At 42.1% G+C, this 25,430-nt stretch overlaps 1 protein-coding gene across 3 annotated transcripts in view; it reads left to right on the top strand.

Moving 5' to 3' along the window:
* COL28A1 (collagen type XXVIII alpha 1 chain) overlaps nt 1-21,948 on the top strand; it is a 67,530-nt gene extending 45,582 nt beyond the window's left edge. For all 3 annotated transcript variants that reach the window (XM_081881901.1, XM_081881902.1, XM_081881900.1), the window contains 13 exons: nt 306-374; nt 1,460-1,528; nt 9,291-9,359; nt 10,972-11,040; nt 13,425-13,493; nt 13,847-13,927; nt 14,019-14,054; nt 14,956-14,992; nt 16,111-16,665; nt 18,596-18,777; nt 19,177-19,411; nt 20,609-20,785; nt 21,104-21,948. In XM_081881901.1, the coding sequence (XP_081738027.1) occupies nt 306-374; nt 1,460-1,528; nt 9,291-9,359; nt 10,972-11,040; nt 13,425-13,493; nt 13,847-13,927; nt 14,019-14,054; nt 14,956-14,992; nt 16,111-16,665; nt 18,596-18,777; nt 19,177-19,411; nt 20,609-20,781 (1,644 nt within the window). In that variant the 3' untranslated portion in view covers nt 20,782-20,785; nt 21,104-21,948. The remainder of the gene's footprint in view (nt 1-305; nt 375-1,459; nt 1,529-9,290; nt 9,360-10,971; nt 11,041-13,424; nt 13,494-13,846; nt 13,928-14,018; nt 14,055-14,955; nt 14,993-16,110; nt 16,666-18,595; nt 18,778-19,176; nt 19,412-20,608; nt 20,786-21,103) is intronic.
* Nucleotides 21,949-25,430: the final 3,482 nt, after the last annotated feature.

Here is a 25,430-nt window from a genome sequence, read left to right as displayed (position 1 = left end):
GTGCAAGCCAGTTCTCAAGTATTGCCAGTTCTCAAACTTGCAAATTAGCTGTCAATGTCCAGATCACAAACACTTTCCCTGGTAGTATTCTGCCCGATGAGCAACAGCTTCCACCTTCTTCCCCGAGTCCTTTTCAACCAGAAGTACAACAGGAAGGTGAAGCTTCTCTGTCCCGGGCATAATCTGCGTGTGCTGTGACATGGCAGTTTTGCCTTCTTACATGCAGACATTGAAGTCTGGCAATGTTAAGAGTTAATAATATGATGTTTAGATAATTTATATTGATGTTCATTATTTGTCTTCAGGGTTCTCCAGGCTTACCAGGGCCACCTGGACTTCCTGGAGCAAAGGGGGATGGCTTTCCGGGTGCACCAGTAAGTGTAATTTCACTTCTAATTTGTGATAGGTAAGAAGTAAAAGGTAAATGGTTAGAACAGTACACTGTCCTCAGTGTCCTGAAGCGTCACACCTTACCTCCTTCGGGATCTCAAGTGCCTTCAGAGCTCCAGCATGCCTCTTAGGTTCATAATGACCAGAAGAGTCTCTCCCCCTTTCTTTTCTTTCTAAAATAATTTTTCCTTTATTATATATAAACAATGTGATACAATACATACCATACATACCATACATACCAAACCATACCATACCAAACATGCATACCTGCGAAACATACATTACCTACATACCTACCCAACATAAATACACCATCAATGTTTGACTTCCAACTGTTCTCATTGTGCTATTTTGCAATTTATTAATCCATACGCATTTCATTTTTGTTTGTTCTGATTTTCTAAATGAATTTTACTATGTGTTTTCTTTGTTTTTTAGTATCATTCTATGTCTGTCAGGAGATCCACCTTATCCGTATAGTTTTTGAGATATTCTTTAAATATCATCCATTCCTTGTTAACTTTTTGTATAGTGTTTCCTCTTAGTCTCCCTGTTAACTTTGCAATATGTAAATATTCAATCGTTTTTGCTAACCAGTCTGTTTTTGTGAGGACATTTTCCAGTCTCTCCTCCTTTCAAGGTTGGTGCTCTTCTCTGCCCTTGAAACAATCTTAGGCTGGCTTATTTATGTTTCTGCCACTTAGCCCACCACTGGGGATATGCTGCCCTCAGCTTTAGGTATCTCCTCCCTCTCTTATCTTATGTATTGAAATTGGTTTTATGTTTTGATTAGTTCTTATTGGTGTTTTACTTGCCTTGTTTTTTTATGCTGTTTATTTTCTGTTATTGCTGTTTTGTTTTATTAATTGCATTTGTTTTAATATGGTTTTGCCACCCTGATGGAAAGGTAGGATACAATTTTAACAAGAGATTTTTAAAAAAATGCACGTTGCTGTTTTTTAAATGAAAAAATAAACGCTCCTAGATGGAGGCCAAAATCCCATTATATGTACATCCTTCGGTTCTGTGAGAGTAAGCAGCCTGTATTTTTCTGACGTCGTTCTAGGGACCTCAGGGAATGCCTGGCCTTCAGGGACCAAGAGGACTTAAAGGAGCAGGGGACCCTGGCCAAAAGGTACTCATGCTAAAGTAACACCTATAATTTTAATAGATAACTCTGTCATTAAAAGCATTAAAAGAGAGCCAGTGTGGTGTAGTGGTTAAGAGTGGTAGACTCGTAATCTGGGGAACCGGGTTCGCGTCTCCGCTCCTCCACATGCAGCTGCTGGGTGACCTTGGGCCAGTCACACTTCTCTGAAGTCTCTCAGCCCCACTCACCTCACACTGTGTTTGTTGTGGGGGAGGAAGGGAAAGGAGAATGTTAGCTGCTTTGAGACTCCTTCAGGTAGTGATAAAGCAGGATATCAAATTCAAACTCTTCTTCTTCTTCTTAAAACAAATTCTATGCACTGTTTCCCTCCATATTGAGGAGAATGTTCTTGTGCTTGGATGCTTGTAGGTTTCCCACAGGCATCTGGTTGACCTCTGTGAGAACAGGACGCTGGACTAGATAGGCCATTGGCTGATCCAGCAGGTTCTTTTTGTATTCTCTTTCCTCGGAAATGAACATAAATCACAGTTTCTTCTTGATCGATAACATTACTTTTATAAAGTTGACAGAATCCATCTTAACGTAGCCCTTTAAGTGTTAACAGAAGTTAGACCTCTGGCACGACGTTTGTTTATTTGCTTATGTCAAGCTGCCATTTGGGGTAATGACCCACCCAATGTGACTAGCTTGCATTTCAAAAATAAAAATAAAAATCCATACCAACTCTCAGAAATCAGCAATTTAAAACTAGCAGCAGTACAGCAAGTGTTTTAAAAGCATAGGCCATGTTTTCTTTTTAAAATAGAGAAAACAGAAAAATAAAAATGCTATCCTCTCACCTGTGGGTGTTTAAAGAAAAGCTGAAATTAAGGAAAGGTGGCCCTAAATAAATGGCTTTTTGAATGCTACTTTAAAGTTTGAAGAGTCTATAGAAACTCTGTGTGAAATATTTATGGGTGCTTGTCTAAATCTGCCAACTTTCAATCAGTCCTCTGCTATAACAATGTAAAAAATCTGCTGTTGCCTTCTGCTGCCCAATTTACATAAGGAAATCAAAACTTGTCACAGCTGAGCCATTGAATAAAATGCACATTTCAGTATGTCTTGAGCTCTTTGGTGGCTGCCCTCAAGGCTGCTAAACACTTCTGTCCCTATGTGAACAAAACAGCACAGGAATTTGTCAAAACAAACAGATAAATCACTTATAGTACTCTGGAGCATATTCTGGCAATGGCAAACCAGTTTTGTATTATCCTAGTAAATAGAAGAGAGAGAGAGAGAGAGCGCTAGCTTCCTACATTCCATGGTTGTCATATGAGCATTCTTATAAAATCATTCCATTTGCGGAATTAGAGCTATTAAAAATTAGATGCAGCAAAAGTTCTGCTGCTTTTTGCTTCTGAGGAATGCAGTGTGCATTTCTGTATACTAGGGACTCTGCCTCTCTGTTTGTTCTGCTCACCGTTCCTCCTTCCTGCTCCTCTTCACTCCACTTCCCTGTGGTAACCCTCTAGACCAGTGATGGCCCTCCAGATGTTTTGGGACTACAACTCCCATCATCCCTAGCTAACAGGACTAGTGGTCAGGGATTATGGGAATTGTAGTCCCAAAACAGCTGGAGGGCCAAATTTGGCCGCCACTGCTCTAGACCATGTGGGGGGGGGACTTCTTGACTCCATGGGCCAGTTCCTTATCGGGACCCCTGAATATTTGTACCCAAGAAGCTGAAAAAAAAATAATCCACATGTTTATTAAATAAGAGACACAACCTGTGCGTCAGACAAATCATTGAAGCCGCAGCTATTATGGATCCCTGCACCCTGTAAGAAGTTTGTGTGGTGGAAAACAATCTCATATATTGGCTTTAATGCAGTTATGCAAATAATACCTTTTACCCCTGTCCAGGGGCTGACACAGGTATAGTCATTGATGCACAAAGCCCACAAGCAGAGCCTGAGCATTCTCCCCAACTTTGGTTTCTCACAATTTGTACTCAGAGCCATTGTCAGGCGTCAGGGAATCCACCCTGCCCCCCCCCCAACAATAGGTTGCCAGGAATAGATAAACAAGGAGAGTTCTTACCAATGTCTTTTATTCAATAGTCACAGAGAGAGGCTTAGAAAAGCTGTCTCTTGTAGTAACGGCATTGCTCCGAGTAATCTCCACCCCACTTCTCTCCTCAATTTTCAATAGTACCACCCAGCTTACGGTGGCTGCTTAGGGCCATTTGCTTCCGAGCCCTTTGCTCTCCTACTTTCAATGCTTGCCTGGTTCTGGGAGAATGGAGGGTGTGGTCTGGAATGCTTTCTAGTGATAACGTGTCAGCCAGCTGCTCCCGCTCTGCTTCCCCCTCTCCCATCACTTCCCAACTTTTCCCCTCATCTGCCTCTGAGCTGTGACACAAACCCCTGTTGTGAATCTATACTGTCTTCCTCTTCTCTGGAAGGCCTGGACTGGGGAGGCGGTCTCCACCATTCCTCCTCTGTCCAGTCCCTGACAGCCATATTGCCTCTGCCAGTGGAGGTGAAACACAGCCATTGTGGTTAGAAGCCATTGGTGGCCTTGTCCTCCATGACTCTGCCTAATCTTCTTTTAAAGCCCTCCAAGTTGGTGGCCATTACTGCCTCCTGTGGGAAGGCGTTCCATGAGGAAGCGCTTTCTTTTATCTGTCCCAAATTGTCCCAGATCCAGCTTCATTACTGGTTACTGAGATAATATTTGGAAATGTGGCATAGAAATTGTTCCGGGTATTGTTTTCCTTCTCACAGAGGTTTGGCAGCCACTTTCATTGTCATTTATTTTCCGTATTATTGAGGTGTCAAAAACACACACACACAGAGCGACCAGTAGGACTTGGTTTCCCCCTCCGATCCTTCTTCTGTACTGCTCTAATTTCCTCTATTTTTTAATAAAAAAACGAACAGCTTTGTTTAACCAAAGAGCCCCCTATAAACACATTTACATACAAGTTGGAATTCCACTAAGTATCACTCCGTAAGAATGTTCCCTCAATCTCAATTGGAGCTCTGTTCTTTGGGCTTGAGAGATGGCTCACATATGCAGGCAGCAGAAACGAGGAATTTGGTGAAACAGAGGCCCGATTCACTCAAAACCTCCTGTGGGATGCGGGAACACTATAGGCGTGACTTTCTTGTTGTGTATAGGATAGACATAAAGGGCAAAGGAGCAGGCTGTAATCACAACAACTGAGTATATATATAAAAGGCATGCAAATTGTAAAGCCACAGCCTTGATACCACAGCAGTGGGAATAGCCTACCCTGGCATTTTTACTGAAGAACCAGAGCCAAAGCTTTTGGGGGGGGGAGGGGAACCCACCAACAGTGGTCTCTGGGGGCAAGGTAGAGCCAGCTGCAGGAAGCGTATCATGTTAAGATCCTGGCCTATCAAACATAGGCTCAACTCCAGTAAAGAGCTGAGTGTCTGTTCCTCGCCCCAGGCTTCTTTATTGATCTCACACACAGTAACTGCCCGTTAGCTCAATTTCAGCTGACTGCATTTTCTTCCTCCCTCGCCCTTTTTAATTAAGAAAAAATAAGCATGCAGAAAAATTCCTGCGGTTCAAAAACAAACAAAAACAAAGCGAAAAGCCCAGCATGGTAACTCTTTGTATATCTTTGGATCCATTTCAACAGATATACATAATATTTCCCTTTTATAGAGTTGTTTCTAACCCATCTCATTCCATAAATTTACGATGAATGTGCAGTCGCTTGGAGAACCTTATTCTTGTGTTTCACAGTAGTGGAACAATTTAAAAATAAATGCACCAGAGGTCACAGAGTTAATTGAAAGGAGCAGAAAAATAAGACATACACCCCTGTCTATATAATATATATGCAAACTGTTTAATGTTTGATTTCACACGAATTTAGACTACGTATCACATAATAACTATGATTAGCTGCAAAACAAGTCAACTTCAAATCACAGGCTATGAAGCTGTCTTGTTGAAACTTACCATAGTGCTAAACCACAGCCACTGGTTCAAACAACTCCAGAAGGCATTGTTAATTTAAAAAATTGAAAGAAAAGCTTCTGATTCCTCGTCCACCCTGCCCTTGGACACACAGGGGAGAAAAGAGGAGGGGGGTGAGCCTGGGAGGAGAATAGACCCATTCATGTAGCTCTAAGTCTGTGGTTCTTCAGATGATATAGGTCTCCAGCTCCCCTTATCCTCATCCATCATGGTCAATGGTCAGGAATGATGGGAGCTGCAGTTAAGCAATAGTCCTCCTGTGGCGTAATGGGTCAGTGCTCCTGGCTCTTAACCAAAAGGTTGGTGGTTTGAGCCCACCCAGGGCCGGCTGTGGACAAGATTCTTGCATTACAGGGGATTGGACTAGATTACCCTTAGAGTCCCTTCCAACGCTGGAAGGTCATCGAATCCCCACCTTTGACCATGCAGATGTTGTCAAACTACAAATCCCGTCATCCCTGACCCTTGGTCATGTTGGCTTCTGGGACCATAGAGTCCCCATCTCCGCTCATGGTTTAGCTCCAAACTCCCAGAAGCCAAGCTAAATCATGGTTTAGCTCCAAACTCCCAGAAGCCCCAGCCGGCACTCAGGTCCTGTTTACAGGTTTCCCATCTGCTTGACCAGCAGGAGAACATAATGCTGGACTAGATAGGTCTTTGGCCTGATCCAGAAGAGAGTGCTGGTTTAGCAACATGTCTAAACTGCATCTAAGTATTTACAGTAAATGTTTTGAACAGCCTGTCTTTGAAATGGTTAAGAGGTGAAACATTTGCTTTCAGTAGTCCTGTGAATTAAAGTTAAAGAATTAAAGTTAAAGCAGCCTGGTCCTATTCAGGTTTACCTGAAATTAAGTGAGTGAGTTCAGAGGGGCATAATAATAATAATAATAATAATAATAATAATAATAATAAAATAACAACAACCACAACAACAATTTTATTATTCATACCCCACCCATCTGGCTGGGTTTCCCAAGTAGCCTGCAATCCAGTTAAATCACAATGTTTTAGGTGAATAAATCAGAAAAGCCGGTGGGTGGGAGGAGATAACATTCAATTCATCCACAAATACCAAAAGGCCCATACAGAAATTGACCCGTCCTTTGGCACCACCTGCTGGTAGCACATGGAATCAATGTGCCTCTCAATGTGCAAATAATAACTGCTCGGGGGATGGGGTTGGAGCAATGCCACCATAAAAAAAGGACTTGACACTTCATGTGTCAGCTCCCTCTCCCCAGTCCAAATGGGAACATGTCACAGCTGCTTTCAGATGTTTTCCAGTTACAGATCTATAACATGTAGTTTGGCCCCGTCTTTAGCATTCAAGATCAATCATGTAAGCCTACACGTGTGTGATCCATGGTAAATTCCTCTGAGTTTAATAGGACTTATTCCCAAGTAAGATTGTTGAGTTTTTTTAAGGACTGCTGCAGCTCTAATCTTCATGATCTTTTCACAGTCTGATCCACAAACCAGTCAAACAGGCTTCTCGGATTTAAGCGTTGAAGTCTCAGCATTCCAGCCCCGAAAGCTTCTCCATTAACTAGTTTTTGAAGGTTGGGCTGCCCCCTCTCTAATATCACAGACGTCTCCTCCCCCTAAACAAACCACAGTTGTACGCAAATTGTCAAACAGACCTTTGTCCTTTAGGGATTTCACCAAGATCAAGTTGCTCTCAGCCATCTGTCAACAGCTGTCCTATTATTTAAATCTCTGGCAGCTTTGTTGAACATTTCTCCATTATGTGTTTGAATTGTTAAACCTTTAAGTGCTGGGCTGGTTAGAAACTCTGTGGGAGAAGAAGGTTGCTCCAAATAACAGTTCCAGCAGCTTTCCCCATCATTCAGAGAATGAGAGAGAACTTTGTGAAGGCCTCTCTCCACACTCCTCAATATTTACCTGCTCTGAATTGCCTCCCTCTCTGGCAGGAGGGGAGAGAGAACATGGAGACCATCTCTTATTTATTTATACAAACATCTTCCCCCGTGCTGTTTTTCTAGAAAAAGAGGTGCCGGAACTCACCGTGAATGCCTCCCTTGTTATCTTATAATGGCTTGTTATCTTATAAAGCCCCCCTCTTCAAAATATTTTGCTTATTTATTGCATTCATTTCCAACCTTTGCTCCAAGGATCTCAGTTTAGCATCCATGGCTCTCCCGCTCTCTACATTATCCTCCCAACAACCCTGTGAGCAGTGCCAGATTTACGTATAAGCTAAACAAGCTATAGCTTAGGGCCCCACTTTCTTTGGGGCCCCCAAAAAAAATTTAAAGGAAAAAAACCTGGATGTACACTTCCAAAATATAAGATCAAAACCAAACAAAATAAAACCTACATACAGCAAGTGTTTTGTGTTGTGTAGGTCCATAAATTACCATATAGCATATATTCAACACAAAAAACAGTGACAATTTGTTGTTGACAAAGGACAATCCGGCCCTTCCTGTGAGGTAGGTTAGGTTAAGTGTTGGTGACTGGTTCAAGGTCACCCGGTGAACTCTGGTCTCCAAGGTTACACGAGCATTAAAAGAAATGGGGGGGGGGCACACACCATAATTAAACAGACTGTAAAACAATCCCATTTTTAAAAAACCCATAGCAATTAAAAACAGGTTGCGAGATCAAGTGCAATATTCAAAAGCCAACCCAGTGTCTATACAGACATTGTGTTTTGCAACACCGGTGGCACCAGTAAAAAAAGTCTGTCTTTGAGTTGCCCCAGGCAACTCCTTGGACTTGGGCAAGGATAATCTACTCCAACCCTGATATCTTTATCCCAATGCTTTCTCTGGGTGCCCAAGCCAAATGAGGTGCCTGTTTGTGAAAGGGGCATCTCAGTGGCTGTGTGACTCAACTGAAGAACGCTCTTCCCAAGCAGGGCCACGTGTACCTAACTTTAATGCCTTTTTGTCACCACATTTTAAATGTCTTTTATTTTCTAACAGCTTTTTGAATTTTGTTGTAGCTCCTAATATTCCCCTGGTTCTGTGGCTTTGATTCTCTGCTCTTTGGTTTGGGTGTGCGTTTATATATTCTTTTAAAATAAATAAATAAAAAACCTTAACTGGGAATTGCTTTAACGGTGCTTTACATTTTACTGTACAGTGGTACCTCGGGTTAAGTACTTAATTCGTTCCAGAGGTCGTTCTCAACCTGAAACTGTTCTTAACCTGAAGCACCACTTTAGCTAATGGGGCCTCTTGCTGCTGCCACGCCGCTGGAGCACGATTTCTGTTCTCATCCTGAAGCAAAGTTCTTAACCCGAGGTACTATTTCTGGGTTAGCGGAGTCTGTAACCTGAAGCGTATGCAACCTGAAGCGTATGTAACCCGAGGTACCACTGTATTGTGCATTTTTTATTCTATGGGCTGCCCCGAGAATGCACGTAAATAAATAAATAGCACATGTAATGTGATCTTTAGCTATTGATATCTATGGGAAGTGCTTGCCGGCTTTTAAGTTGGAACATCCTCTGCTATGATTTGTTTTGAAAGCAAGCAGGCTCATTCATAAAATTCTGTGGATGTAATACCTGTGTTGAACCTCTTCCTTTTTCAAAACAAAACAAATTCCTTCCAGTAGCACCTTAAAGACCAACTAAGTCAGATCTTGGTATGAGCTTTCGTGTGCATGCACACTTCTTCATGCACACGAAAGCTCATACCAAGAACTGACTTAGTTGGTCTTTAAGGTGCTACTGGAAGGAATTTGTTTTGTTTTGACTATGGCAGACCAACACGGCTACCTATCTGTAACTCTTCCTTTTTGTCTTTCTTTACTTTAGGGAGAACCAGGAGCAAGAGGATCCCCGGGGCCTCCTGGTCAAAGAGGAATAGGAATACCTGGGCCCAAGGTTAGCATGTATCTCTGCACAGTCTAGCAGAGGGATTGGGAATAAGCACTGTGGCCCTCCAGATATTGTTTGACTACAATTCCCATCTTCCCTGACCACTGTCTGTGCTTCCTGGGGTTGATGGGAGTTGGAGTCCAACAACATCTGTAGGTACCACAGGTTCTCTTTCCCTGATCTAGAAGTTCCTGCCCCTTTTATATTTAAGTTAAACATGATAGCCACCTTTCTTGGAATGCTCTGGAGCTAATTTACATTCAATATCTTAGCAGCAGCTTCTTCTTCTTTTTTGCCTGTTTTAATCTAGACGGGTTTGTGAATGCCTTGCAAGAGAAGCACTTCTTTCTATAATGTTGCATTTTGTGGCCGAATTGTTAGATGCAGTGCACCCAGCAAAGGAATGCAGTGTTGTCTTTGTTTGGGGGGGTTAGTTGCAGAAGAATGCTACTGATCCTAGGCACTTAATAACGGGGACTGAGTGGTTCACTCCAGCCATCAGGCTCTTTTTAGCCCGAGACTTCACGTGACTGCTGTGGATGTACATTTGCTTACCTTATGGAGCAAAGGATAAGCGCTTGCACACAGAGAATCAGCATGTCAGGGGGAAGGGTTCAGCCTATCTTGTTTCTGTGTCCTGGCAGTTGTTTTGTTTTTCAAATGTGTATCCAAAGCCTTAAATGGTATAGTCAAGGCAGCTTTGCCATTTAATTTGGCTGGCTGTTGAACGTGACCAAGGGCAGAGAGAAATGGAAATAGGTGGGATTGTGCTATCAGTTTTCTTACACCCTAAACACTTCCATGGCTGCCCTTACTCTGCTGGCCTCTTACTCCAGCTTTTGAATTACCTGGAGTGACCTCAATAGGACTTATTTCCAAGTTGCGATGGGGGTGAAGAATTGAATTAGTTTGCATTTTAATGAGAAACCATTTAATCCACACTTTTTGAACCAATATGTGAACCGAAACATGGCTATCCTTTGAAATTTGTACTCCTCTGAATTTTTCAATGCAGTTTTCCAACCAACCAATGTGTGCAAGAATACATACATTACTGTATGGCATGCATAAAGAGGCATCTATTCATGAAAATGACTTACAAATGAATTATGTTAGTGGGAATTGCTTTGCAAAAGTGTATACATTAGTCAAAACTGCATGTGAAATTTCATTGATTAGGAGAAATTGCACCAAGATGCCGATGGATTTTCACAAGAATTTCTTTTTTTAAAAAAGAAAAAAGCCAAAGCCAATTCTTTTTTTAAAAAAGAAAAAAGCCAAAAAGCCAATTTCTTTTTTAAAAAAGAAAAAAGCCAATTGAAATTAAGATGGGAAAGAAGGAGAAGCTGCAAGAAACTGAAATTGATAAATTTGTCCATCCCTGTTTCTGAGTAGACATGTATAGGAATGCACTTAAGTGCCCCCAAGCAGTTACAAAGGCTCATATATGTAATTCTTTTCACAGTTTCCAGCATTTGGAAAAGGCAGAGACGGGCACAAAACTTTACATGACACTATACAATTCTGACTTCTTCCTTGAGTTGTCTTAACCTACTTCCCCCCACCCCTCTTAATCTGAGACAATTTTATTTCCCTTTTTCCCTTTTTAAAAAATTAGGGTGTTATTGGACAAAAAGGTCTGCCAGGGCCACAGGGTCCTCCTGGAGATAGTATACAAGGAATTAAGGTAAGAATGTAGGTGCTGACGTAAGTTTTTTTGCAAGTGATTCCCCCTGCCCTGTCTTCATTACACAGTTGTTTCATGGAACTATTTATGTTGCTGCTTAAGAGGGGAAAGAAACCCCCAAAACCTAATTTTTAAATGTCCACTTGGTTGACAGACAGTAGTTTCTTAACTGAGTGCCAGCCCTGTTGGAGTGAAAAGATCAGGCCTTTAAAACTCTATCTTGATCAAGGACACAAATTTGTTCTGGAAGAACTGATGAACTGTGGATGTCCCATACCCTGGACTTTCCCCTTCCATGGAAGTGAAATAATTGAGTAAATACTGTTTGCTCTAACAAATTAAAAGGCCGCCATGTTGTGTCAGGGTGTCCTAGCAGTGACATATCTTTTAAACTAGAATTTAAGTTTTGGCCTTTAGAACCTGATGACTTCACACACAGAGAGAGACACACACCTGCTGTCATCCAGACTAGGCAATTACTTATACCAAAGCTATAAATATCTGGGAAAATGTTGAGCTGGGAGATAACAGAAATCACTGGGTTAAAGTTGACTGAAAGTGTGGAGTTGCCATTATTATCAATTTACGATGGGGTGGAAGGTTCACAGGCTATGAAGGACTTGCTCACAGATTTGACAGCTGCATGAATTATAATAGCTAGGGAAGTGGAAGGGGCAAGCAGAATATAAAATGGAGGAATGATATAAAGAGGTGTAGCTATTAATGATAAATTGAGATGTGCCATTAAGGTAAGATGGGGAATATGTAGGAGAAATGATTTCGAGGCGATACGGAAGGTGTTTGTAGAATTTGTAAAACGGAAAGGGGTCACAAGAGGTGTTGAAATTTTGGGAGGTTGAGTAGTCACAATGGAATGGTCTCGGTGGTGGGGTGCACATTTTAATTCTTATTTATTTATGATTATTACTTTGTCAAAATAAAATAAAAAACAAAACAAACGTTGAGCTGGATCCTTCCCACAAGAATCTGACTTAGAGCAATGCATTTTAAAAACACTTTCCCATTTACATGAACCTCAGTGAGGGCACAGAACACGGCTTGTGAGGGGCATGGCCTGGGAAGGGGGTGTGGCCTGGAGGAGAGTCCCAAATGTTGAATGAATGGAGAATCCGGTAGGGACTCCTCTGGGGCAATTCAAAATTTAGAAAGCAAGTGTGTTGTCACCTACAGAAATGTCATCACTCTTTATATGGCCACAGAGATGCCAGGAATGTGACATTTCTTGCGTATGTAAAGCTCCAGGTCTTATGGTTTGGACGGCTAAGAGTAGTGGTTCCAAATATTTTGGGGGGCCACTGTTCCCTTGGCTCCATAAACTCATCACCGGCGCCCCTTGCCCTATAAAGAGCATTATTCAGAATAGTGGTTGAATCATGAAGCACTAAGAAAGGTGATTAGTAAAGGTAAAGGGACCCCTGACCATTAGGTCCAGTCGTGACCAACTCTGGGGTTGCGGCGCTCATCTCGCTTTATTGGCCGAGGGAGCCGGCGTACAGCTTCTGGGTCATGTGGCCAGCATGACTAAGCCGCTTCTGGCGAACCAGAGGAAACGCCGTTTACCTTCCCGACAGAGTGGTACCTATTTATCTACTTGCACTTTGACGTGCTTTTGAACTGCTAGCTTGGCAGGAGCAGGGACTGAGCAATGGGAGCTCACCCCGTCATGGGGATTCGAACCGCCGACCTTCTGATCAGCAAGTCCTAGGCTCTGTGGTTTAACCCACAGCGCCACCCGCGTCAAGAAAGGTGATTACACAGCAGCATTAAAAGCTGTAACCATTAGTTGCACATTTATTCAAAATCCAATGTAGCCTGAGTCAACAAAATTGATAAACATGATACAGCAATGCCAGCTTTTCAAAGCCTGATAGTCATTGACACCTCCAGTGGCCGCTCAGGTTTGGAAACTACTGGCTTAGAGCCATAGAGTAGAAAACTGTTTCCCATCTTGTGAAGCTGTCTCACTAGAGGAGCATCTGTGTATTAGGTCTCTGGGTCATGTAAGTAAACCCTGTGGCTGAGAAATATTGGTGGCTGCTTAAGCTGAGCAGCTGAGCCCTGGGGATGCTTTTGGGCCACATTTAACATAACTGTTCCATATGGAAGTGACAGGAAAGCTGTTCTGCTCAAAGGGATAAGACGGCTGGGCTAAACATCTGTCAGTGGATTTCCTGCATGCTTGTTTCCTGTATGTTTAATAAATGTCCGTATGGGTATAGCCAAATGCAATCCTTGCAGACAGTTCTGCATTCAAACAGAAGACGACCTAAATAACCAAGGGAACAGTACTTTGCTTGCAGCTGCTAAATGTTACGGTCTTTTTACAAAGGCTATTTCTAAGCAAATCTCTATGTTGTTTTTAGGGAGATCGGGGTGTTCAAGGCTTACCAGGACAAAAAGGCTCTGTGGGAGTTGGACTACCCGGGTCTAAGGTAAGAGAGTTGCCCATCTATCTCTTTTTTAAAAAATCTGTTTTAATTAAAAGTTTTCAACATAAAATACAATAAAAAGCAAACTAATTTAGAAAGGAAAAAGAGGGGAAACAACCAAGATTAAAGAAATAAAGGAATAAACAAAAGGAGAAAGAAGGGGGGGAGAGGAATTGGAAATTAAAAAGCCTTCTATCCATAGGAGCCAAGGCTCCTTTGGACCCCCCAATAAAATATTTGAGGGGGCTGCCCCCCCCAAGTTGATGGGCATTACCATTCAAATGGTGTCTGTGTGCTGTATCATGTGACCAATTATGTAGGGCCAGGCTTATAGCCATGTTGTATCTTATTATTAGGGGGATTCCGGAGAGAAAGGAGACCAGGGAAAGAGAGGTAACAAAGGAGAGATTGGAGAACCTGGACCTGCAGGACCAAGGGTAACACTTAAAAAAACACAACTACTTTATTTATTCTTTCACAACAGAAGATAGTGCACTTAATAATTTATATCATTATACAATCTTTCAGGGATTTTCAGGACTCAAAGGCGAACCTGGCCTTACTGTAAGTATATCCTGATGTGTTTTATCATAAAAATGTGACTGTTGGTAAAAGCTGCAGCTTGGCACTTTTTATGATCAGAGATGGGGGATCAGTGGCTCACCAGATGTTGTTGGATTACAGCTAGGAATGAATCAGTCTTTTCCAGGTCCTGCTTGTGGACTTACTATAAGCTTCTGGTTGGCCGATATGAGAACAATATGCTGGACCAGATGGGCCACCAGCCAGATTCAGCAGGGCTTTTCGTATATTTTATGTTGCGTCAAATAAAAATGACATTTCTGTCACAGATTAAGTATCATTTAACTACGTATTTTGTTGGAAAATGTGTTCCAGCCTGTTCTGAGCCATGTACACAGCGCTGTTTCTAATCTGCTACAGTTCAGCTTTTGGGGAAAACCATGTTGTTTGTCTTGCCATGGCAGACAGAATTTTATGCAATCAATTACATATTGTAGCATTATGCCATACCACTAATTTCAATGCAAAGGCCATTCATTTCAACGCAAAGAACACAAAATACAAATGGGGGCGGGGGGAGGACAACGATACACATTCTCAATTAAATATTGTTTGCGGACTGTTGTGAAAACAGCAGAAAACACGGATTGCATTTGCTGCACTAATTTCCATTTTGGACATGAGAGAATTGAGCGAACTTTGGCAATTTCCACTCCCATGCAAGTAGATATGATTCTTTCCCCATTTAGACATGTTCAGAGAACCATCTGAATATCACTGTAACAATATTTTTTAGTGTTTCAAAACATCCAGTCACTTGCTTTATGCAAAGCAAGCGTCCAATTTTCCATTAGAAAACAAAACAAAACAAAAACAATTAGGCAATGATGCGTAACTGATTTCCAAATCTGAAATCACAACTGAACTGGCTCCTCTCTTTCAGAAAGAAGATGTAATCAGACTCATAATGGAGATATGTGGTAAGATCTACCTGAAGGAATGAAACCATTTCATCGTATTAGTTGTTTTCCCTAAAAGAATTCAGAATTGACCTTAGAAGTGTGTATATTTATTGGGTAAGGTTGAAAGAACCATGAATGGAAGGAAAATAGCTGAGAGTGGTGTTTCACAAGTGCTGGCCCATGTCTCTGCAGTGTTAAACAGTTGCACCCTGGAAGTCGAATGGAATCTGTTCCGGCAGTCCGTTCTACTTCCAAAGCATTCGAAAACCAAAGTGCAGCTTCTGATTGGCTGCAGGAAGGTCCTTAACCGTTCAGGGGTCCTTTACCTGTTTTTTACCTTTACTGTCTTGCTGCATCTCTACTTCTGTGTGAGGTGAGGAGCACTATACCAATGAAAAGAAGAAAAAAAATCACATGTATGAAGCCACCCTTAGTGGAACAGTTATTCGAAATAGCATGAATGTGCAGTGTTCACCAGTGCTGGGAACAAAAGACTCACATCCACAGAAAACAGGTGCCATTGTCCACTGTCTTTCCCAATCTTCAACAGCATGTACACACTTATTCCAAGATGTATCTGAAGTTGCTGTCAGAAGGGAATGTAGGGAAGCCTTTCTCATGCACACGGACAGAGGAAGCACCTTGTGTGCACATCAGAACATTTATTTATTTTTTGGACCCCAGTCTGCAACTCTTGGGGAATTATTTAAAATCTACATAGCAGATAAGGTAAAGGTAAAGGGACCCCTGACCATTAGGTCCAGTCGTGGCCAACTCTGGGGTTGCGGCGCTCATCTCACTTTACTGGCCAAGGGAGCCGGCGTACAGCTTCTGGGTCATGTGGCCAGCATGACTAAGCCACTTCTGGCAAACCAGAGCAGCACACGGAAACACCATTTACCTTCCCGCTGGAGTGGTACCTATTTATCTACTTGCACTTTGACGTGCTTTCAAACTGCTAGGTGGGCAGGAGCAGGGACCGAGCAACAGGAGCTCACCCTGTCACGGGGATTCGAATTGCCAACCTTCTGACCAGCAAGTCCTAGGCTCTGTGGTTTAACCCAGAGCGCCACCTGTGTCCCTACATAGCAGATAGCTGACTTAATTCTAACCCCATCTCATCCCCTTTTTAACAGGTTGTGGTGTTAAGTGCAAAGAAAACCCTCTGGAGCTCGTGTTTGTGATTGACAGTTCGGAAAGCGTCGGGCCCGAGAACTTTGACCGGATCAAACGGTTTGTGAAAACGGTGATTGACGCCGTCACCGTCAACCAAGCTACGGCTCGCGTCGGCATCATCAACTTCAGCCACAAAGTCGAGCTGGTGTCCACTTTGCAGCAGTTCCCCAACAAGGACAGCTTGAAAAGTGCCGTCGATGCCATGCAGTACCTGGGAGAAGGCACATTCACTGCCACAGCTCTGAGCAACGCCATTGATGTGTTCCAGGCCGCCCGGCCAGGGGTGAGGAAGGTGGCTATTGTGATAACGGACGGGCAAGCAGATCGCCGCGATCAGAATTCGCTGGAGGTGGTTGTGAAGAACGCCCACGCTCTCAACATTGAAATCTTTGTCATTGGGGTGGTTCAGAAGAGCGATCCCAATTTTGAAAGTTTCCGGAAAGATCTGGACCTCATCGCTTCAGACCCAGACACAGAGCACGTCTACCAGATAGATGATTTCATGACCCTGCAAGGTAAGAGGGAGCAACCTCTCTGGAATGTGATTTGCTGGAATATTAGCAATGCATATTGGTATTATAAATGTTAGTTGCTATAGATAGCAGCGGGAGCTTTTGCATGATGATAAAGTATAATAAGGAACATCAGCAATGCTTGTTTTTAGTGTGTGTATATATTCACACACTAAAACATATATATATATAACATGTATATATTGTTTTTAGTGTGTGTATATATAGCTATGGAAGCATTTCATCCTGGTATGTTGCGAACTGTTGCATTTGCTGACTTCCTTGTTTTAATGTTTGCATGCAAAATCGTTTTAATCAAGATGATAAGGATAAGGCATCAGTCCTTAAAACTTCCCTAAACAGGGCTGCCTTCAGATGTCTTCTAAAAGCCAGATAGTTGTTTATTTCCCTGACATCTGAAGGGAGGGGGTTCCACAGGGAGGGCGCCACTACCGAGAAGGCCCTCTGCCTGTAGTATGTGAAGGTTGAAGGGAACTGTAGTTCTGGGAGAGAGAAACTTCTTTGATTCTTTGGGGGATGGCATGTGTTTTAAAAGTTTTTAAAGTATGGGGTGTACGAAGCTCTAGCCCAGGCATAGGCAAACTCAGCCCTCCAGATGTTTTGGGACTACAACTTCCATCATCCCTGACCACTGGTCCTGTTAGCTAGGGATGGTGGGAGTTGTAGTCCCAAAAATCTGGAGGGCTGAGTTTGCCTATGCCTGCTCTAGTCTGTCTGCTCTTCCCCCACATCCCAGGTTTTCTCCTCAGCTGAGCTCTACTTCTTAGTTAGCTCAGCTATTTAAAAAGTAGTAGTGTGATATTGCAGAGAGGTATGTGGCAAGCACTCTTCACTTCTTTATAAAGATTAGATTCTTATCCTGCCTGCTAGGGTGCTCTTCCTTCCATGGTGGCTTACAAGTAGTATTAAATCACATTACAGTGGAACCCTGGTTGTTGAACTTAATCCATTCTGGGAGTCGGTTCAACTCCCGGAACCGTTCGAAAACCAATGTGCAGCTTCCGATTGGCTGCAGGAGCTTCCTGCACACAAGTGGAAGCGGTGTTGGAAGTTTGGCTTCCAAAAAATGTTCGGAAACCGGAACACTTACTTTCGGGTTTTTGGCTTTCGGAAGCCGATTTGTTTGTCAACCAAGCCATTCAAGATCCAAGGTTCCACTGTAGAAAGAACCCAACAATGGACAATGTCGACATTGAAAATGTCCTCAGTAGTCTTCCCAAAGGACGGTAGTAGAATGGCCCAGGAGGGATGGAGGTGAAGAGTTCATCTGGCGATGGTCTTCTCCGGAGGGGGCCTTCTCCTGCCTCCTCCTTACTCCTGCAGTCCTTCCCACAAGACAGTTTAATGCCCGTAAGTTCACTCTCTTTGCATAAAAAATATACAATCTTAACCCTCCCACAACACGTACACATCATACAGTGGAGCGGACCTCAATTTAAACAGGGGTGAGGAGCCTGTGGCCGTCCAAGATGGTGTTGGGACTATAATTCCCATGGGCCAAATTTTGTGGGATTGCTATAAAACGTAGGGAACAAGCTGTCATATCATCATGATTAAGGTTTTAAATGACAACTTCAGGTTATATTTTAGTGAGTAAGTTCTAATTCGTATATTTTAACTGCTGCTATATCTGTACTGTCCCTGTTATACCGAACTGCCAATTTAAATGTATCCCTATTGTGTTCTGATTTTGTATGTGAGCTAGAACTGGTCTGTGACCAAAATAATAAATTCATTCATATAATTCCTATGGTCCCTGACCACTAGCCATGCCAGCTGGGGCTGCTGGGAGTCCAACAACATCTGGAGGGCCTCTGGTTGAAGCAAATGGGCCTGTCACCATCAGCTCGGTCTCATTCCTGGTCGATGTGTATTTCCATCTAACAGCATTGACTTTTTCAAACCCTTCCAGCTCTTGAGAATAAGATCTTCAAACAAATTTGTGAGAATGATTTCAATTCCTACATCACCAAAGTGCTCAGCTCAGCCCTTTCTCCAGGACTTGAGACAAGAACGCAGCACACTGGTCAATTTTCTGTAGTTGAGACACATGAGCCTTACGTCCCTCCACGTAAGCCAGAAGATACTGATTTTGTAAGTATTTCTAAAGATTTGTGCTTATATAGGAAGGGCTATAGCTGAATAGTAAAGCATGTCTTTCTATTTTTTTTTGGCACTTAGGAGTTCCCAGGTTTCAATTCTTGGCCTTGGTATTTAAGTTCACTTAGTTTTACCATGAAGGCTGGAAAATTTTGTCATTTTTCCAATCTTCAGTTCGTCAAATTTCTGCAGGAATTTGTATTCAAAAAATCCTCCTGAAAATTCTTCAGCATTCCATAGCAAATTTTCCCTAACAAATACATTTTTGCATACAATAGATGAATGTACACATTTTTGCAAGCAATTTCTCCTAATACAATGCATCTTTATATGTTATTTTCCCCCTATTCCCATTTGCCACTGACATTTAATTCTTTATTTCCTTTTCTATAGCTATCGCCAGGGGTTCCTAGTGAGAAAGGAGTGTCGTATTCTGAATGGGACCGCTATGTTACTACAGCTCCTCCTAAGCAACTTCCTGATAGTCACAGGCGACCAGCTGCCCCTTCTGTTCATGAGACACAAGAGTTTTTTGAATTCAGAACTCCCAAGCCAGATATAACTCACATATCTAATGTAACTAGAGATGTGCAACCTCTGCCAGCTGTTCTGCAGCCTCATACGAAAGGTGTGAAAAGATTCTTCTAATGGAAAGTGTTAAGGGATAGAATCCTAGAAGTTGGAAGGCACCATGCGCCTCATCTGATACAGCCTCTTGCAATGCAGAAATCTTTCACCCAATATAGGGCTTGAACCCACAGCCCTGAGATTAAGAGTCTCATGATCTACCAACTGAGCTATGTACAGACTTTATGGGCCTTTATGGGTCTTGAGTTTGCTTATACAGTCATACATACCTTGGTTTTCAAACAGCTTAGTTCTCAGACGTTTTGGCTCCCGAACGCTGCAATAGGGAGTGTTCCGGTTTGCGAACTATTTTTGGAACCTGAACGTCCGAGGTGGCTTCCGTGGCTTCCAATTGGCTGCAGGAGCTTCCTGCAGCCAATCAGAAGCCGTGCTTTGGTTTCTGAATGTTTTGGAAGTCGAACAGACTTCCAGAACCGATTCCGTTCGATTCCCAAGGTATGACTGTATGGGCCACCTCCCCACAAAGTTGAAGTTATAGAGGTAGCAAAACTGAAGGCTATGACATGGCAACAGAACAAGGCCACCAGTTAAGGGGAAAGCTTTCTTCCTCTTTTCATAGATCACTTCATGGCCTGAAGCAGGTAAAGACAGAATAAAGCACAGTCTTTAGCATGTCATCAGTGGGTTTGTGGGACATAACAGCCACAAGAGGGGCACATTAACTAGACAGAGTTTTGTATGTCCAATCCCAGCCTGGGAGTAAATGCCATTGACATGTTGTCCCAGGTTATGTGTGTGCAAGAGTGCCTAGTCAGTAAATGATAGAACGAAATAAGCCTCTGTAGTTGAATGGAACGCGGACAAACTTGAAGGGCTTCAACACAGAACGTAAAAAGAAAACTATGGTACAACGGCATTACGTCTTCTAGGGTTGGGGAAGAGGCACGATAGCTGTCAGTTAGTGCTGTGTACAGCCCAGCTCTGTAGCAAAACTGGCAGAACCGGCAAACACAGGAGTAAGCTAGGTTTGCCTTGGTTGTAGAAAAGAGGGGAGTGGCTGTTGTTTACAGATACACCCTCCCATTACCAAATACCTCAGGTGCACCTATTCACAGCACCATAGCAGGGGAAGACAAGGCCCAAGATTTTGTGCTTCTGTAGAATTTGAGCAGGTCTCCGTAGATGTAAAAAAAACAACACACAACCAAAAACAAAATCCAATCCATTTTGTTTCCAGATGACAGATGTTTCGAACCAATGAAAACCGGAGACTGCCGAGACTATACAATGATGTGGTATTATGCCAAGGATGTAAATTCTTGTGCTCGCTTTTGGTATGGAGGCTGCGACGGTAACCAAAATAGGTTTGAGACAGAACAGGAATGCCGGGAAGCCTGCGTTCGTGACTGAGCAGGTACGTCATGTTAATAGCAAAACCTCTGCCAAAGAGTGTTTTCCTTTGGCGCAAATCTTATATGCACAAGAGAACATGCTGACTCTTCTCTGACTTTGCAATTATAGTACCTTAAACAAGTGTTAGTGCCTCTAAAATCTATTTATCTCTTGCCTGCCTTTTCTTTAAAAAGTTCAAGGCTGCTTGTTGGAAGTTTGACCAGGAGGGAGTTAATATTTAGAGCTGCACTAGTTAAGAGCAGAATACTCTTATTACAGAAGTGAAAAGGTTCCATTGACGTATTTCAGGTATGAATGTTGTTTTTGTGTTCTTTTACAGAGAGAACTCGAGCTTTGAGAAGAAAACAAAGCAAACTATTCCTGGAGTTTGTATAAGAATACTAGAGAGTTCCAAATGCTGTGTTAATGCAAGTACTAGTTTTGTACCATGCCTGCTGCTTTTTACAATGCATTCAATGGATTTTATAGAACATATTATCTTCGTAATTGATAGCTTCACTCGCCAAAAAGCATCTTAATACTTCCGTGTTTGTGTTTTAGCTCTAGTACTGCCCATGGCAGCGTTTCAGGAACTTTTAACAAGAAAGATACCAAGGATTTTAATGTTTATCTTTAGTAGAGCATGACCTTTTGTTATTTGGAAATGAAGAGCAGAACAATGGAGGATACCTGAAACTGGTAAAATCTGTCAAAGCAACAAGTGGAAAAAAGTGCCTTTGAATGGGAACGTCTACATTTAGCAGCCAAGGGTCATCAAAAGACGTGGCATTTGCTTTCTTTCCCTTTAGATGTCTACAGTAGCCAAGATCCCGTTGTAGTGGTGGGCAGCTCAACACACAGGACTGGTGGCCCTCCAGATGTATCCTCATCACAACAAGAGCCACCAAGTTACTCCAGTTAAGCTCAGACAAATAACAAAAATGGCTTATGGCCAGATCAGGGCTGGTAATTTTGGGATTTTTGTTAAAGCTAAGTCCACACATTTTTATTTCTCAGGGCTCTTGTACAAATGAGTGCAGTAAAGAGTAGAATCAATTTATAGGGGAATTTTAACAGAAAAAAGCACTGAAAGATGTACATAAGTGTATTTTTTTTGGACCTTACCACTATGCAAAAGTACTGTACAAGCTAAATGGGTAATGATTAAACTGATTATATGAACAAGAGGGGGGGTGTCCACTCTTTTTACATGGAAATGCTGCAGTTATGCATCTGTGTAATTTTCTACATATTGAACACTAAAACATGGATAATTCAATCACCTCCTTTAGGGATGTCCACAGCATGTTTCATTTATGCCATGGTTCCTCATTCAGAAAGTAGTTTGATACACAGCAGTACTAGTTAACTTGTGGTCCTCTAGCTACTGAACTACAGTGCTGACCTGTAGTCCAGGATGATGAGACACTGTAGTCCAACATCATCTAGAGGATGGGATGGCTCCAAGAGACTTCATCAACTCAGTCGGAGGGATGGCTCCAAGAGACTTCCAGTGAAAACAGCAGGGAGGTCTCAGGACCTCCTCTGGGTACACCTACTCCTCGCAGGAAACTGTCACGCCGAGAATCCCGAAGGAGAGTTTCCGTTAAGGAACTCTTATGTTGGCGCAAATTCCGGAAACGCCCACTGACAGATTCTGCCAGCGATTGAGGGAGTCATGCTTTGAGGGCTCCCGTAAAGGCAGAGCTTTGAGACCTATGCCAAGCTCTGAGGGATTCAGCTTTTACGCACAAGCAGCTCATTATCCCATCACAAATTCTTTACATAGACCTAAGCCAGGTGTATCTGGTAAATGTCATGAATGTGCTTATCATCATTCAGCACACAAGGTCTTGCCTTGTTTTCTCTATTATACTCCAATAAGGTTTTGCCCTTGCACTTTATAAACAGCAGAGCCATCAGGTATCATCACATAGGGGCCTTCCACTGAAGAAATAAATAGCTACCACACCCCACCTGAATCTCGGCCATAGGTTTATTAGTTCACTCTGACACCACACCGAGTCAGGCTCTTTGTGGTGATTTCTAGTTTAAATTTTAAAAAGTAATAAATCTACAGTAGTACAACATAAGTAAACTTTAATTCAGGCACACGGTTAACCTATTGGCGCACAGAGAGATTGTTCTGAAGCTCCAATGAAGAGAGTAGCTGAAAACACAGGATAAAGGGGCTCTCTTGATTTGAGGTAGCAGAGCTGGCAGAATAAGTGGGACCCTATAAAGCTTAGTTTAATTTCTTATCCACCCTTCACCACAACATCCAGGGTGGGCTACAGCAATTTTAAAATACAATGTTAAAAAGAGTTTAAAACAAATATATCAGGTGACAATAGTAAAGTAAACATGTCAGCTGCTGCATCAGAATAAAGTTGGGCTAGATGAGCCAAAGATCTGACAGCTTTTTGATTCTCTTTATATGATCCATCTTGGCAGGAAGAAGCATCATAAACACAGTATCCATCCATATAAGGGGATTTTAACTAGTGTTAGTTACAGTCATGACTAGTATGGGTCCATTTAAATAGGTGTCTACTTAAGTAAAACTCAGATACAACTCAAACACTTTGTATCTCTTGATCCATTGCTCAGAACACTATAATGGAATTCACAACATATACCATTGAAAGCCACAAGGGAGTTCTTTTTTAATTGAGATAAGTTATTTTTATTTGTGCACTTCATTTAAATTAATTGCTAAAAAATGGAGAAAGGCACTTCAAAGATGATATTTAAAAACAGTGATTTATATTTATCACATGAACAAACCAGTCAGCCACTGTTTGCTGTGAAAAAACCCTCAGCCTGTCACTTAAAATCTCAATACACTGCTCAGCAGTTAAGTTTATCTTTTCAGATATGTTTCTAGTAAGATTTGTACAGTTTGTTGTACACAATATACATTGTTAATACACGAAACACAACAAAAAAAGCTTTACAATCCGAGTATGGTATCATTTTACAATATACATCGAGATCAAGGATGGGACCAGCTTATACTTTCTCCACAGATAGAAGTCTCACAATCTTAACCTTTATTATTATAGTTAAATGGAAACACAAAGAAGTTAGAAGTGTAATATGTACAGAAGCCATCTCATCACTCTGGCAATAAAGTAATTTGAACACTGCTTTAAAAGATGCTTTAAAAATGGTTAAGTGAATTCAACGAAAAGTGATTAAAATAATCTGATTAGGAAACAATTCGCAGAATGTTTTTTCACAAGCTGAACAAGACAAGCACATTTTGTATAACACAAAAGAATACAAAAGCAATGCAGATCAAAACTGACGTTCAGTTCAGCAATGTTCATATCCACACTATACGCTGGAACTACATTTGTAGCACTTTAATAGTTACGGCTTCCCCCAAAGAATTCTGGGATCTGTTGTTTGCCCCACCCCCTTAGCTACAATTCCCAGCACCTGTAACAAAATACAGTCCCCCAGTTCTTTGGAGAAAGTCATGCTTTAAGCCTATGATGTGGACGTGGCCAACTCAGCTAGTCATTATTTTATGCCAATCCATAAGAGTGTACACCAATACCTAAAGGGATCTCTTGTGCCTTTAGATGCAAACATGCTTTTGTAATTAAGAATACTGGATATTTAATAGAATACTACAATTTCCATCTTTTAGAACCAAGATCAGGGATGTGATGAACGAGGAGAGTCGAGCTTCAGAATTTGGCAGCTGGGTGCTATTCTGCTTCTCTACACTGAACATACAACACTGAGAGAGAATAAACAGTTTAAAGAAAAGGGTGGAAGAAAACTTGAACCCCACAGTAATAAGCTGCTTCCCAGAAGATAACCTGTGCTCCTCCTGCTAAAGGCACTCCTGGTCAAAAAAGTAAATAAATCAATGGTAGCCTTTGCACTCCCAATACTGAACAACGGTGGCTCACTCAGACTAAATAATGGTGCACACTCAGACTTCCAGCTACAGCCGTTGCTCTTGAGGGTTGGGGTGGGTGGGGGGATCTTCTAGAATGATGTGTTATGTAACATGTGGAGGTACCTGGTGGAAATAGATCCAAGCCTTTACTTTGAAAATCAGCAAATAAAACAAGCGCCAATGTATGAAGCAAAACACTGCTCCCTATGTGGTACTATTGTATTGTGTCAATACAAATGATGGACAGACCCCAACTGAAATAACTTTAGATGTACAAGTGGGACCTGCGGTAAAATGCTGTAGTGCATCCCCAAGCCCCCCAAAGGGCCATTCCTATTGGGACCTCTAAACAGCATGAAGAAGGAGCCTTGTAGTGATTTTCAGATGTCATGGGGGAAAGGAAAGTTACAGGGGAAAGGAAAGGAATGAGGAATACCCCCAACCACCCTACTAAGGACTTCTGTAACTGTGCTTCAGCAAATAATGTGAAACTGCCTAAGATCCACTGTGGAACAGAAAAATCAGTAGAATAATGACTGACAGCAAGGGTGTATGATGGAAAACTGGAATCAGAACAAGAACAATTGAGGGGAGAGAGAATAAAGGCATAGGTAAGGGTTATGACAGCTGTAAAGAGAGAAGTCAGGTACGCCAGGTTAGTATAGTAAAACAATTTGTTCTTCTTTATCATTTGACATACTATTTTCTATAAATACAGCTAATGTTCTTAAATTCATCTAAGTGTTCTGGC

Source organism: Podarcis erhardii, assembly GCF_964252035.2.
Source record: "Podarcis erhardii genome assembly, chromosome: 12".
NCBI classification, from domain to species: domain Eukaryota; kingdom Metazoa; phylum Chordata; class Lepidosauria; order Squamata; family Lacertidae; genus Podarcis; species Podarcis erhardii.
The sequence above is the reverse complement of the archived record's forward strand: the minus strand, read 5'-3'. Positions and strand labels throughout refer to the sequence as shown.